Here is a 13,332-nt window from a genome sequence, read left to right on the forward strand (position 1 = left end):
CAATAACTTCCATAACACTCTCCTCCCCTGAGTCCCCTCTGCTGGAGCTGTGAACTTACATGAACCTGAAGTTACGTCCTCTTCCGCCCTCTCTCTTTCTTCCTCAGGCTTTCTCTTCGCCTCTGGGTCACATTTAAATAAACACACACTCAAAATCTGGCACAAAGGTGAGACCTTTGTATAACCTGACATAAAAAAGCGGTTACGAGTTGCACGCGCTTACTTAAACTCCACTTCCTGTTTGGCTGCGTTCCACCAATCAGCGCGAGTTTTGGTTAGAACGTGAATCACCTGACAAACAGCTGGATTTATTAAACGCTGCCTTTATAACAGACGTGATTCTTGACTAACTCGCAGGGAAAGGACGCCGTGGAGCAGGATGGAGCTTTCTGTGACGTTGCTTGCAGCGGGGCTGCTGGTTGTTTTGGTGTTATTGTTGCTCCTAAAGAGCCGTAGGAATGTTAGTTTACCTCCAGGTCCGTCTGGGCTACCACTCATCGGGAATCTGCTGCAGCTGGATAGGAATGCTCCGTACAAAACTATGAAAAAGGTGAGACTGACAGGGTGGGAAGTGTGTTTTATTTGCCTGAAATGACCCAAACTAGCCTGCTTCCCTTTGTAACAGTGGGAGAGTTTGTCTGCACAACTGGTATCTGCACAATAGACTTAAAATAAATAGATAAGGCTGCGTTTTAAGTAAGTCTATACCTGCTGCTCACTTTTTTTTCTCACAGAAACTCCAAGTTAAAGTTGTTTCTGTCTCTTTTATGTGCTGATATTTTGTCAAAAGCCTGCAGATGGGATCCCCCTTCCACCCTGCGCTGACCTAAACTGACTTTGTTTACTTTGGCCTGTTCACTGCATGTCTGCACAAGAATCAGAGGCATGTTTTTGCTCTTTTATCAAACCTCCAGCTTGCTGAAAGCTACGGCTCTGTGATCACTTTGTACCTGGGCCCCCAGCGTGTCGTGGTCCTGGTGGGGTTTGAAACAGTGAAGGAGGCTCTGGTGGACCAAGCTGATGACTTCACAGGCAGAGGACCTGTTCCTTTCCTGCTCAGAGCTACTAAAGGCTACGGTAATATTGGAGTTATGCAACTAGGCCTGTCACGATAACAAATTTTGCCAGACGATAATTTTCTAAAATATTATTGCCAGTAAACAATATTATTGTAATTTTATTTTGATTTTTTTTTCTTTTTTTCATTGATGTAATTATGATAAATGGGATAATAAAGTGAGTACACCATATCAAAAGCAAGAAACTTTAATTTCTTAAGAGTATTTAATTGTAATTCAAAGGTCAGGAGCTTTTAAATAAAATAAATTAAACAAAAAATATAATAAATTTAACAAACAAGAAAGAGAAAACAATACAATGAAAATAAAATGGACTCTCTTTTAGAAAAAAAAATACATGTCAATGAAAATAATGAATACTAATCAAAAACAATAAAACATAGACCCTGTCTCTAGAGAAAAACGAAACTCCAACAAAAAAACAACAATAAAAACTATAGCCTAAATAAAAGAGAGTTTATACAGTTCCTGAATTGTTTGTAACATGTACTTTTTCCCAGTCAATCCGTACTGTCTGTCAAACATTTTTAACATTTCTTGCTTTCAACCGTATTGAAGGGCTGCATTTCTTTGGCAATGTAGCTGTCTTTGAGCGCCACCATTTGGCGCTTTTATTTCTATTTACTTTGCCGACCAAAAGCCTCAGTAAGAGCAGATTGTCAAAGAACAAGGCTCCGCTGCACCACCCTCTTCTTCGTCGCCACTATTTTCAAACAAATGGGACATATCAGCTCGTTGGTGTTCATGAGCTCACACTTTGTTCATTCTGATAAAAAACAAAATATTCCCACACTGGGACTGTGGCAGGTGGCTTAAGAACCGTATCTTTGGTGCCATTACTCAAATTAGCGTGTGTTTCCTCCTTACCCCTCAGGACGCTCGCTTCAGCTCTCTCCATGTGTACACGTGATCAGCCCCGTCTTCACCTCAAAGATCACATTTTTGACAGATGCTCACTCCGCTATAAATCCGCTATAGATTCTATGCACCCCGATGTTAGGAAAGATAGACGTAGTGAGCCATCTTCTCATTCAGCCTCTTTGGTCGAAAGAGAGGAGGAAAACAAACATGCATGCACGTGTCAGTTTATCGAGGCTGGCAAACTTACCGAAGACGTTTTCATTTATCGTTCGGTTAATTGATTTATTGAATATCGTGACAGGCCTATATGCAACACTTTATGATATGATTATTGAGTCTCACCTCATGATGCTACTTTCTTTGTACACAGGTTTGGCGATCAGTAATGGAGAGCGGTGGCGTCAACTGCGGCGTTTCACCCTGACAACCTTAAGAGACTTTGGGATGGGACGTAAGGGGATGGAGGAGTGGATCCAGGAGGAGGCCAAGCACCTAGTAGCCCGCATAGATAACACAAAAGGTTTGCAGCAAGAAAGCATGTCCTGTTTGCTCTGCTGTGACTGCGGCTCTTGTCTTGTGTCAACAAACTAATCTAAACTTGGTGAAATGAAAAGTAAACAAAGCACAGATGGATTCAACCCTAAGCTGTCTCTTTTCGTTCCAGCCTCTTCGTTTGACCCCACGTACTTCCTGAGCTGCACTGTGTCCAACGTGATCTGCTGTCTGGTGTTTGGCGAACGTTTCGAGTACAACGATGAGCAGTTTCTCCGCCTTCTGGAGATTCTCTATGAAACTCTGACATTTGGCAGCAGCCCCTGGGGTCAGGTAAGATGAGAGGAGATGCTGCACACACTGAGGTGGCATATTTACCACTCTTAGCACGCTACATGAAGATTTATACTGTGCAAAAAACCTGGTCATAAATGCTCGCTTACGTTCAGTAACATTCAGTCAGTCCAACCAAACATAAGGGAAGAATCAGATTATTTCCTGTTCAAGCAGCTTTGTTGTAGGTTTGTATTTATATTTGTTTAATCTGCATGAAATTGGTGAAATATTAAGAGCACAACTATCTTAGAATAACAACAAAAATGTAAAATATTATCAAGAATCAGCTGTTTTTTTTAACTAATGTGGTACTGCTGCCTTAGGATCCCAATGGAGGCTCTCATTGCGGATACAGGGGCAGTAACAAATAAGTATTAGTATCAAAATGTGCTTTAAACTTGTTAAAACAACATGTTAAAGCTTTGTTTAAATGTGTAGTTTGCATTTCTGTTGGTGTCATCGTATATTATATGACATTTCTACCATTTTTAACCAATTAAAGAATCAGTTCTGTTAAATTGGCAAATGGTGTAACCACAAATATTTAACTTCCCCAGGAGTTAAAAAAGGGGACTGTAGGGGTGGGCGTATCGATCTAAATATCGATAGTATCGATACCAAGATTAGTATTGGTATTGAATCGATACTAGTGCGATGAGATCCATACTGCAGTTTCTCTTATGTCGTCCAGCAATTTACTTTACTGTCCTCCATCTGCGGCTTCTCTGTGCAAATGGGAGGGAACTTTTTGTTATTTTGCACTTGTGATTTTTCTTCCTAAAACAATTGAGGTGGTAGAATAATTATTTCATTACTTTTATACTATTAAAATTTTGTCCTATTGTTGGGGTTAGTTAATAAAAGCATTTCTATTGCCTAAAATATTTATGCTGTTTTACCATAATCATAATCAAAATCAGCCAAATCAAGGGGAAATCCTAAAATTATTCACTGATCATTACATTGCGTGTAAAAAGTATCGGTATCAGTATCGGCAATACTAGCCCTGTATTTACTTGGTATTGGGTCCATACCAAAATTCCCAGTATCACCCACCCTTGATGGACTGATGCAACATGTTCTTCATTATGAAATATCATCTCAAAGCACATTGAAATATTTCATTTCCGAACTTGGTAATATGAGTTTTCTCATAATGAGTCTGTATGCTGTGGACATTAAAGTTTTCTCTCTGTTTTTGGGTCAGTTTGTTTAAAATTAGGGGAGAAAAACTCGATATATCCAAGTATCGGGATGTTTTGATTAATAATTTTAAATCAGAATTTTTTTTGTTCAAAAACAGATTATAATTATTTTTTTGTTTCCAATCCAATCCACTTTATTTATATAGCACATTTAACAAAAACGTTGAAGTTTACCAAAGTGCTGCACAGTTAAAATAACATATAAGAACATCAATAAAAAATAGAAACAAATAAGAGTCATAAAAAAAAAAAAAAAAAAACCAAAGGGGTTAAGAACATAAAAGACACAAAAGGACACGGAGCACACAACTTTCATGCTAAATTAAAAGCCAAGGAATAAAAGTGAGTTTTTAGACGCAGTTTAAAAGTCGTTAGGGTGGGAGATGTTTTTATTTTGAGTGGCAGATCATTCTGAAAAGGCTCGATCACTTCAGGTCTTTAAACGGGTTTTAGGGACCACCAGGTGAAAGTGATCAGCAGACCTCAGGGACCGCGATGGAGTGTAGACATTTAAAAAGGTTGGAGACACACTTAGGTGCTGATCCTTGAAAAGATTTTGTGCTCCTGTTAAAAGACGAGCAGCTGTTTAAATCCTTCATTTTAGTCTTTGTTTATAAGTTGGGTTGGAAAAAAGTTGAGATGTCAGATCCCCCTTGTATCAGCACCCCCCCAAAAAACAGAAAAGAATCAAATTGGGAGAAAAGCGTATCGTCCCAGCCCTGTTTAGAATAATTTTAGATTCATGTTTTACAGTGAAGCAGACTGATAAAATCAAATCCATAGTAATGTTTTTTTATAGTTGTAACTTCACAAAATCAGTTGGTTATTATTTTTTTGAATAATTCTTCAGTTCAAAACTGTCTTTGTCATCGGGTTGTTATATTCTTTGTGTTTGTTGAAAATCTTCTCTTGACTGAGATAAAAAGTTTGCAAATGTTTAAAGTTCAGAAACCTTCTATGAGGTGATTGTTTTCATGTTCTCAGCTAACGTAGATGTGGGACAGATTATTCACAGCGTTCACTTCCTCTTTCTAACGCAGCTGTATAACGTCTTCCCTCGGCTGATGGAGCGTCTCCCGGGTCGGCAGCACAAAGCTTTCGCCACGATGGAAGAACTGAGAACTTTTGTCAGGAGAAAGATCCAGGAGCACCAAGATACTCTGGACCCGAGTTCACCCAGAGATTACATCGACTGTTTCCTCAACAGACTCGACCAGGTACGAACTTCTAACCTCATTACACTCATGAGAAATGGATTGAGTATTAATTTAAGGTTTCTTTTCTTTTTCCAGGAGCAGCATCTTTCCACGACTGAGTTCCATTATGACAACTTGGTGTCTACAGTTTTGAACCTTTTCCTGGCAGGAACTGAAACGACCAGTTCAACTATCAGATTTGGGCTGAGTGTCCTGATCAAATACCCCAAAGTACAGGGTAGGCCACAGAAACCGCTGTTAGAGAAATGTTCTCGTCTTGTTTTATCTTGAAACTAGGAACAGGCTCAATCCATTCACTGAGTTTTGTTTCAGACTCTTTTTCTTTTTTTGCGTTTACAGAGAAAATGCAGCAGGAAATAGATTCTGTGGTTGGTCAGAAGCGCAGCCCCTGTATGGAGGACAGGAAGTCCCTCCCCTTCACGGATGCAGTCATCCATGATATTCAGCGTCTCATGGATATCGTCCCGATGAGCGTCCCTCGATATGCGCTGAAGGATTTCACTTTCAGGGGTTACACTATTCCTCAGGTACTGTGGTTTCATCTCGTGAAGTGTTGGTGAAGTTTAAAGAAAAGAGAAGTTAAACTCCATCTGATTTTTGTCTGACCAGGGTACCTTGATCCTTCCCTTGTTGCACTCTGTGCTGAAAGATGAAAAACTGTGGGAGATGCCTCTGTCCCTTAACCCCCAGCACTTCCTGGATGATAACGGGAACTTTAAGAAGAATCCTGCTTTCATACCCTTTTCTGCAGGTAAATCATTGAGAAATCAGACCGTGTTTAACTCATGATTCCTATTATGTATTAAAGTTCCCATATTCTGCTCCTTTTCTGCAGTTTAATATGGATCATCAATGTCTTCATGAAATGGTAGTAACATGTTTTGGTCCAAAAAGCCAATAAATCAAGCACAGCAGCATTGTTTCCAGGCTCTCATAGCCCCTCTGTTCAGAACGCTCTGATTTAGTAGGCGTGACCTTCATATGTAAATGAGCCACCACTGATACCGCCCCGCTCTTCAGCGTCACTGAGAGCGGCGCCACGAGCTCCGAGTGCACAATGTTTAGAAATCAGCGAAGCTCGATTACTGTAACATTACAGGCTAAAACAACAGGCTAACCGCAGCTAAAGTTAGCATCCTGAAGCTAACACAGAGACAGGGGGGGACACTGAGGAAAAGCTCTTCCATCTGCTCTACAGCACACGGCATTTAAAATACTCACATTTCCAGGGTCCGAGGTTTGTTGGTGGATGGTTGGTAATGCGCCTGGATTCAGGACCAGTCTATTCGCTAGCCCTCTGTTGGACTGTCCAAAGCTGGAAAAGCAGTCGGCCGTGTAGTGACTAGCACACACATGCAGTTTTACTGAGTGTAGCTGGAACATTTCCCTCATAGATGAACTCTAGCCACTTAGTCTTGTCTTCTTCAGAGATGGGAAGCTTGAGCATGGAACTATGTGGCTGTTTACAGCCAAAAACAGAGCAGTGATGGGTCTTCAACTTTGGCATTCTGCTGCTGGAGAGAAATCTCTCCAGCAGCGGCACTACTAAGTACAGGTTTTGTCATTAAATAACACGTTTCGTGGGCTGGGAGGAAAGACAAAGAAATTTCACTAAAAGACTTAAAGTGATTTTTGCATAATATGGGACCTTTAAAAACCGCTGGTTTGATTCTTCTTGTCGTTCAGGAAAGAGGGCCTGTGTTGGAGAGTCCCTGGCTCGGATGGAGCTCTTCCTCTTCATGGTTTCACTCCTGCAGCATTTCACCTTTTCGATCTCTGGTGGACCCGACCGTGTGGATCTCAATCCAGAGTACAGCAGCTTCGGTAATGTGCCTCGAAGGTACGACATCATTGCCACACCGAGGAGCTAAATCAGTTGTTGTCGTCAGGGTTTTTCAACTTTAAAGTCAGAAAATTAAATCCTTTGGCTTCTATTTTTTTCACTTGTGTCTTTTGCTGCCTTATTTTTCAGCACTGTTTTTTTTTCCAGCTTGTGCTTTGAGAAAAACTTTTCAGATAAATATGTTATTTTCAGTTCAATCACACCACATTTTAAATATCTCCACAATTCAGTTTGTTAAAGATTTTTTTTTTTTTTGCCTGAAATGTCGTATCATATTAACTGTGATTGTGTTTTTTTATTTGTGTGTGAGGGGAGCTGTTGCCAAGTCTGCCACTAGATGGCAGTAAATCCCACATTGCAGAGTTCCCAGGCCATGGCAAGAACATTTGTTGCTGGAACTGAATGTTTTAGTTTGGTGTTTTAAATTTTTGTAATCGACAAGTGCACTATTAACTATGAGCGTTTTCTTATTTTGGTGAAATAAATGACGTAAATAAATAAAAATCACATTTGTAAGGCTTTATTTCATGTTTTAAAAACATACAAACTGGTTGTTTTGGTCTGAAGTCCATCAGTGGTCACATGACTGATCCAGCAACATTTTTTGTGTACAGCTCGGTGACGTAATGCGAGAGCTGCGTCTGTAATCTGATGAGTTCAAGGTCAGCCCATCGGTCACGCTGCGTGTCAGGCTGTCAGTTTGTTGAAGCATGTTCAGGTGTATCGCTGTCCTGTGTCCTCGTGAATGTCCGACTCTGTTAAAACTCATCAGATTACCTCAGAGGATCTTGTGTCGATTTTATGAAACCAGTTTACCCTGTTGTGTTTACAGGTGCTGTGTTAAACAGTCAGGACATGTTTGTTGTATTGTACAAAATTTACATGAAACAAACTAATGCAACAATTTATTCTTTATATTTCTAATAAAATACATCTGAAAATAAAGATTAAAATGGTGTTTTATTGGATCTCTTGTTATTGTGAATAATCCTGACGCTCAGTTCAAGCTGAACCTGGAGTAAACTGGAACTGTTGTTGTGATGGCACGCTGTTAACCTTCATGTTACATCTTGTATCATAGAAATTCTTTGGTAACAGACCTCTAAGTGTGTGTTGTTTTTTTAAAACAGTCAAAATCTACAGAATATGAAGAGATGATGAAATTAAAATATACTGTCTTACTCTCACACCAAGAATTAATCTTCAAGCTGACTGTATTAAAATATTTCCACAAAGCATACAGGAGCAGGACCCGTTGCTCAAAGGTACGACCTGCTAGATGTTGGGGAGGTGATATTTGTGTTTCACCTGCTTCTTGACGTCAGGAGCTGGTGAGATGTTGCTGTTTGGTAACTGAGGCAGGTACTGAGCCTGTCGAGAGAAAGGATGGACACAACAGCTGACCACCTGAACCATGCTATAACCACCTGAATGTGAATGTGTGTTGTTACTTTTTTGTGTTTTCAGTTTGAGGATAAAAAGAAGGAAGAGTTGCAGCGAGCACACAGGAAAGCGAGCATTGATTTTACTATCATAGGACTTTTTTTGACATACCCCTGGTTGTCTACGGCGAGACACTTTGTCGTGTCGTCTCCCGGGACGCTCGCTCTCACGGCCCCAGTTTGCTCCTCCTTCCTCCTGGAAGTACGGCAGCTCCAGCAGCTCCTCACAGGACAGACGGAGAGAAGGATCCATCACCAGGCATGACTGCACACACACAGACACACAGAGTTAGTGTAGGAGATACAAGTCCCAACAAATACTGGATATAAACAAAGAGTTTGGTCTAGACCAGAGGTCTGCAATCTGCGGCTCTTTGACTCCTTTGCAGTGGCTCCTTGTCGCTTTAAAATATTTTATTGTAATAAAGAATTTTTATTTTTCTTACTGAGGCTATTGATGATAAAAGACATCAACAGCCCATCATCTTTTACAGCTCTGGGAAGATAACTTAATCTACAAAAAGACAAATCTGGAAGAAATACAGATTTTAATTCTGTGTGGATGGATTCATTTAACTGCCAACTTTATATACAGGCTTGACATGTGGCAAAACATAAGCAAACAAAAAAAAAGAGTTGAGAGAAATGGTAAAAACATCACTTGTTTGTTGAAATTTTTGCAAATTCATTAAATTTCATTTCTTTGAGTGTTTAAAAAATTTTTAAATTGTCGTTTTTATATTTCTTAACAATTTCAAGTTTTAACTTTTTTTTTCAAATTTCTGATTTTTTTTAATTTTTGAAATTTTGTTCTTTTTTTAAATTTTTGAAATTGCTTTTTACAATATTTTTTGGCAATTTTAAAATTTCAATTTCTTTTTTTAAAATTGTCAACTTTTTGAGATTAAATTCAGTTTCTATTTTTTTGCAAACTTTTGAAATTTCATACTTTTCCATATTTGAAATTTTAAACTACATTTTTGAATTTCTTTCAATTTTTCTTTTTTTAATTGTTGCAAATCTTTTGAAAAGTTCAAAATTTGGAAATTTCAAAATTTTGCAGATTTTTAGAGTGTTAATTTTTCAAATTTTTGCAGATTTGTCAAATTTCAAGTCTTTTTTAAATTTAACAAATATTTGAGATTTGATACTTTTTTTTTCAAATGCCTGAAATTTCTTTAATTTTTTAAAATAAATTATTTTATTTCAATAATGTTAAAATGATCAATTTTTAATTCCAATTTGTAATTTTAAATTTTTTTTGCAACTTCTCAAATTTTTTTTGCAATATGTGAAACTCCAACTTTTTTAATTATTTTTTTTAAGCCAATTTATTGAAAATAAGAAACGAAGACATCACGTACAATTTGATAAATTTGAAAAACTTCTCTTTTAGATAATTTATCACTAGATTTTTCTTAGTATAAAATTCTATACACTTCATAGTCTTTATTGTGTAGATAAAGTGGGTTTTGTGGCTCTTAAATGACTTTAATCCAACTGAGCTGAGGCTTAATGTCTCCCATGAAACTAATGGTTGCAGACCTCTGGTCTAGACCTGCTCTTTGTTTAAGGTTTCTTAAAGTATAAAGTATATGAATAAAGGTTGACTGGTATCACAGTTCCAGTTTCTTGAGTTTAATCAAATGACTTCCATGGCTTCTCAGGGTGACATTTCTTATAATGCACTCACATACACAGTCTGCTGACACCAACATTAGATAAGCTCACTTAGAAAGCTGTATCAGTCACGCTTCATTTCACACTGTAAAACACTCTACCTTCATAACCTGGAGGGCGTGAGGAGAGACTCCGTAGAAGCGCTTCTCCAAGGGCTCCTGAGAGCAAAAAGAGGTTAACATTCACTGCAAACACACCTAATTGTCTCTGCATTAACAACACGGCGTGTGCATTCGAAACAGAAACAGGATCCTCACCGTCGTGTCGGGTTCAGGAATACTGACTCCGCTGAAGAAGACGTTGGAGCGGAACACCTGCTGGTGGCGAGGGATCAGGTCACCTGAGGTCAGAAGTGAGACATTCAAGTCTTCATCTGGTCCAAACAGTTAATCAAAAGAAAGAAATATCAACTAGTTGATGCGGAAAACACAGAAATCCTGAATCTAACAACGACAAAAAGCAAATCCATATGACAAGAGGTTAGAAGTTAAGAAAACTGTCTCATGTTTCTGTAAAAAAGTTTTCTCAGCTGGCTCAGTAGCATTCTCTCTTCCAGTGCGTAGTGAGTTCAGTTTTGTTTACCATGGTCTTGTATAAATCCAAATTAATATGTTTGTGAGCAACTTGAAAACACACATCTGTCTGTTGTCTTTTCCGGACCAACAAATGCTGGCCATTGAACTCCCTTTGTGATATTGTCTTAACTCAAAACCAAACTAAAAATGCTGTAGACCAGTGTTTGCAGCTGCATATTTCATACATTGTTGGACAAATATGAATAAAACCATGAAAAAAAAGTTTGATCTGTTTTCTACAATTCTTTGTCTCCACAAGACACCCAAGGTGGCCAAACCAGGATGAAGATGGTATCAGTGGCAGATTTATTTAGGTCGGACAGCAATATGTGCGCATATACACTCACCAGCCACTTAATCAGGTAGACCTTGCTAGTACCGGGTTGGACCCCCTTTTACCTTCAGAACTGCCTTAATCCTTGGTGTCATAGATTCAACAATGTCCTGGAAACATTCCTCAGAGAGTTTGCTCCATATTGACATGATAGCATCACACAGTTGCTGCAGATTTGTCGGCTGAACATCCATGATGAGAATCTCCCGTTCCACCACATCCCAAAGGTGCTCTATTGGATTGAGATCTGGGGACTGTGGAGAACATTTGAGTACAGGGAACTCATTGTCATGTTGAAGAAACCAGTCTGAGATGATTCCAGCTTTATGACATGGAGCGTTATCCTGCTGGAAGTAGCCATCAGAAGATGGGTACACTGTGCTCATAAAGGGATGGACATGGTCAGCAACAATACTCAGGTAGCCTTGGACTCAGTTGGTACTAAGGGGCCCAAAGTGAGCCAAGAAAATATCCCCCACACCATTACACCAGCAGCAGCAGCCTGAACCGTTGATACAAGGCAGGATGGATCCATGCTTTCATGTTGTTGAGGCCAAATTCTGACCCTACCATCTGAATGTGGAGCAGAAATCCAGACTCATCAGACCAGGCAACGTTTCTCCAATCTTCTATTGTCCAGTTTTGGTGTTGCTGTGTGAATTGTAGCCTCAGTTTCCTGTTCTTAGCTGACAGGAGGGTCACCCGGTGTGGTCTTCTGCTGCTGTAGCCCATCTGCCTCAAGGTTGGACGTGTTGTGTGTTCAGAGATGCTCTTCTGCAGACCTCGGTTGTAACCAGTGGTTATTTGAGTTACTGTTGCCTTTCTATCAGCTCCAACCAGTCTGTCCATTCTCCTCTGACCTCTGGCATCAACAAGGCATTTTGTCCCACAGAACTGCTGCTCACTGGATATTTTCTCTTTTTGGGACCATTCTCTGTAAACCCTAGAGATGGTTGTTGGTTAAAATCCCAGTAGATCAGCAGTTTCTGAAATACTCAGACCAACAACCATGCCACTTTCAAAGTCCCTTAAATCACCTTTCTTCCCCATTCTGATGCTTGGTTTGAACTGCAGCTGATTGTCTTGACCATGTCTACATGCCTAAATGCATTGAGTTGCTGCCATGTGATTGGCTAGTTTGAAATTTGTGTAAATGAGCAGTTGGACAGGTGTGCCGAATAAAGTGGGCAGTGAATGTATTGTCCAGTCTTCAACTAGTTTTGGATTTGGTGATTAGTGTCGGTCTCTACAGTGAGAAGCTTGTGAATCCTTGCTGCATAATGTAAGTATTGACTCTGTCACAGTTACATTCACTCTAACACCAAAGACAGTGATGAATGGGATGGTACAAATATTAAAATACTTAAAAAGGTGTTTTCAAGCCTAACTCTAAAAGAGTTTACATTAAGTCTTCCTTTACACTTTTCATAGAAAGTGTGATTTCTTTAAGATAAAGTTGCATTGTTTGACTGCTTCCTGAAAGTTTCTATCGATGCGATCCAGTACCTAGCGTTTTACGGATGAGGTAGAGCTGGTCCACATCAGACTTCCCGGGCCAGAGCGGATTTCCATGAAGCAGCTCGGCGAAGACGCAGCCAAGAGCCCACACATCCACAGGGGGCCCATACTGAGTGTCCCCCACCAGCAGCTCAGGGGCCCGGTACCAGCGGGTCGCCACGTAATCTGTGTAGTCATCCTCCGGTCCCGCTGAGGCCACAACACACACACACACACACACAAACACACACACACACACAGACACATGATGATAACTTGTGTGGACACACATTCACTCAGATACTGAATACTGAGCGCTAACTAACACACACATTGTAGAGGAGAGGATTACAAGGCATGCTTAATGACTACATGACTACATGTTAATGTATGGTAACACGAGCCCGAAACCCAAGGCAGGAAGGGTAAACAGAGACACGCTGCACAGAGGAGCACTAACTGGCTGAGTGGTCCTCCTGTGCATTGAAACACTGAAAGTGAGGAGGCTATCGGGCCGAGCAGATCCAGGCTCCGTGTTGAATAAGTCATTAGAGGCACGTTGACACTAAACGCTCATAAATGCGCTGACTCCCTGGATGACCTACCCAGAATGCGGGCGAAGCCGAAGTCGCAAAGCTTGATGACTCCGGTTTTGGTGAGGAGGATGTTTTCTGGCTTAACATCTCGGTGGATGCACTGAAACACAAAGAGGTCGGATCACGGTTTGGCAACATGAGACACAGTCTCTGGATGACAGAGACAGAGAGGGAG

At 40.1% G+C, this 13,332-nt stretch overlaps 2 protein-coding genes across 4 annotated transcripts in view; one reads left to right on the plus strand and one right to left on the minus strand.

Annotated features, from left to right (window-relative positions):
• Nucleotides 1–149: 149 nt before the first annotated feature.
• LOC141797577 (cytochrome P450 2G1-like) lies at nt 150–7,569 on the plus strand. The gene is made up of 9 exons (XM_074679088.1): nt 150–550; nt 915–1,077; nt 2,311–2,460; nt 2,605–2,765; nt 5,014–5,190; nt 5,266–5,407; nt 5,530–5,717; nt 5,800–5,941; nt 6,877–7,569. The coding sequence occupies exons 1-9, from the start codon at nt 380–382 to the stop codon at nt 7,059–7,061; spliced, it is 1,479 nt and encodes a 492-aa protein (XP_074535189.1). The 5' UTR covers nt 150–379; the 3' UTR covers nt 7,062–7,569.
• Nucleotides 7,570–8,050: 481 nt separating this feature from the next.
• The window catches only part of LOC141797581 (cyclin-dependent kinase-like 1), a 53,234-nt gene continuing 47,952 nt past the window's right edge, over nt 8,051–13,332 (minus strand). For all 3 annotated transcript variants that reach the window (XM_074679092.1, XM_074679093.1, XM_074679091.1), the window contains 6 exons: nt 13,167–13,257; nt 12,571–12,771; nt 10,413–10,495; nt 10,257–10,313; nt 8,588–8,740; nt 8,051–8,404 (listed from right to left, as the gene is read on the minus strand). In XM_074679092.1, coding sequence (XP_074535193.1) covers nt 8,309–8,404; nt 8,588–8,740; nt 10,257–10,313; nt 10,413–10,495; nt 12,571–12,771; nt 13,167–13,257 — 681 coding nt within the window. In that variant the 3' untranslated portion in view covers nt 8,051–8,308. The remainder of the gene's footprint in view (nt 8,405–8,587; nt 8,741–10,256; nt 10,314–10,412; nt 10,496–12,570; nt 12,772–13,166; nt 13,258–13,332) is intronic.

The sequence above is a fragment of the Halichoeres trimaculatus genome, unplaced genomic scaffold (assembly GCF_033239565.1).
Source record: "Halichoeres trimaculatus isolate MK-OKI-2021-1 unplaced genomic scaffold, fHalTri1.1 fHalTri1_scaffold_9, whole genome shotgun sequence".
Classification (NCBI taxonomy): domain Eukaryota; kingdom Metazoa; phylum Chordata; class Actinopteri; order Labriformes; family Labridae; genus Halichoeres; species Halichoeres trimaculatus.

Coding starts and splice junctions, on each gene's coding strand:
- LOC141797577 (XM_074679088.1), top strand. CDS start 380: ATGGAGCTTTCTGTGACGTTGCTTGCAGCGGGGCTGCTGGTTGTTTTG. Junction 2,766..5,013: donor GCAGCAGCCCCTGGGGTCAG/GTAAGATGAGAG, acceptor TTTCTAACGCAG/CTGTATAACGTCTTCCCTCG. Junction 5,718..5,799: donor GGGGTTACACTATTCCTCAG/GTACTGTGGTTT, acceptor TTGTCTGACCAG/GGTACCTTGATCCTTCCCTT.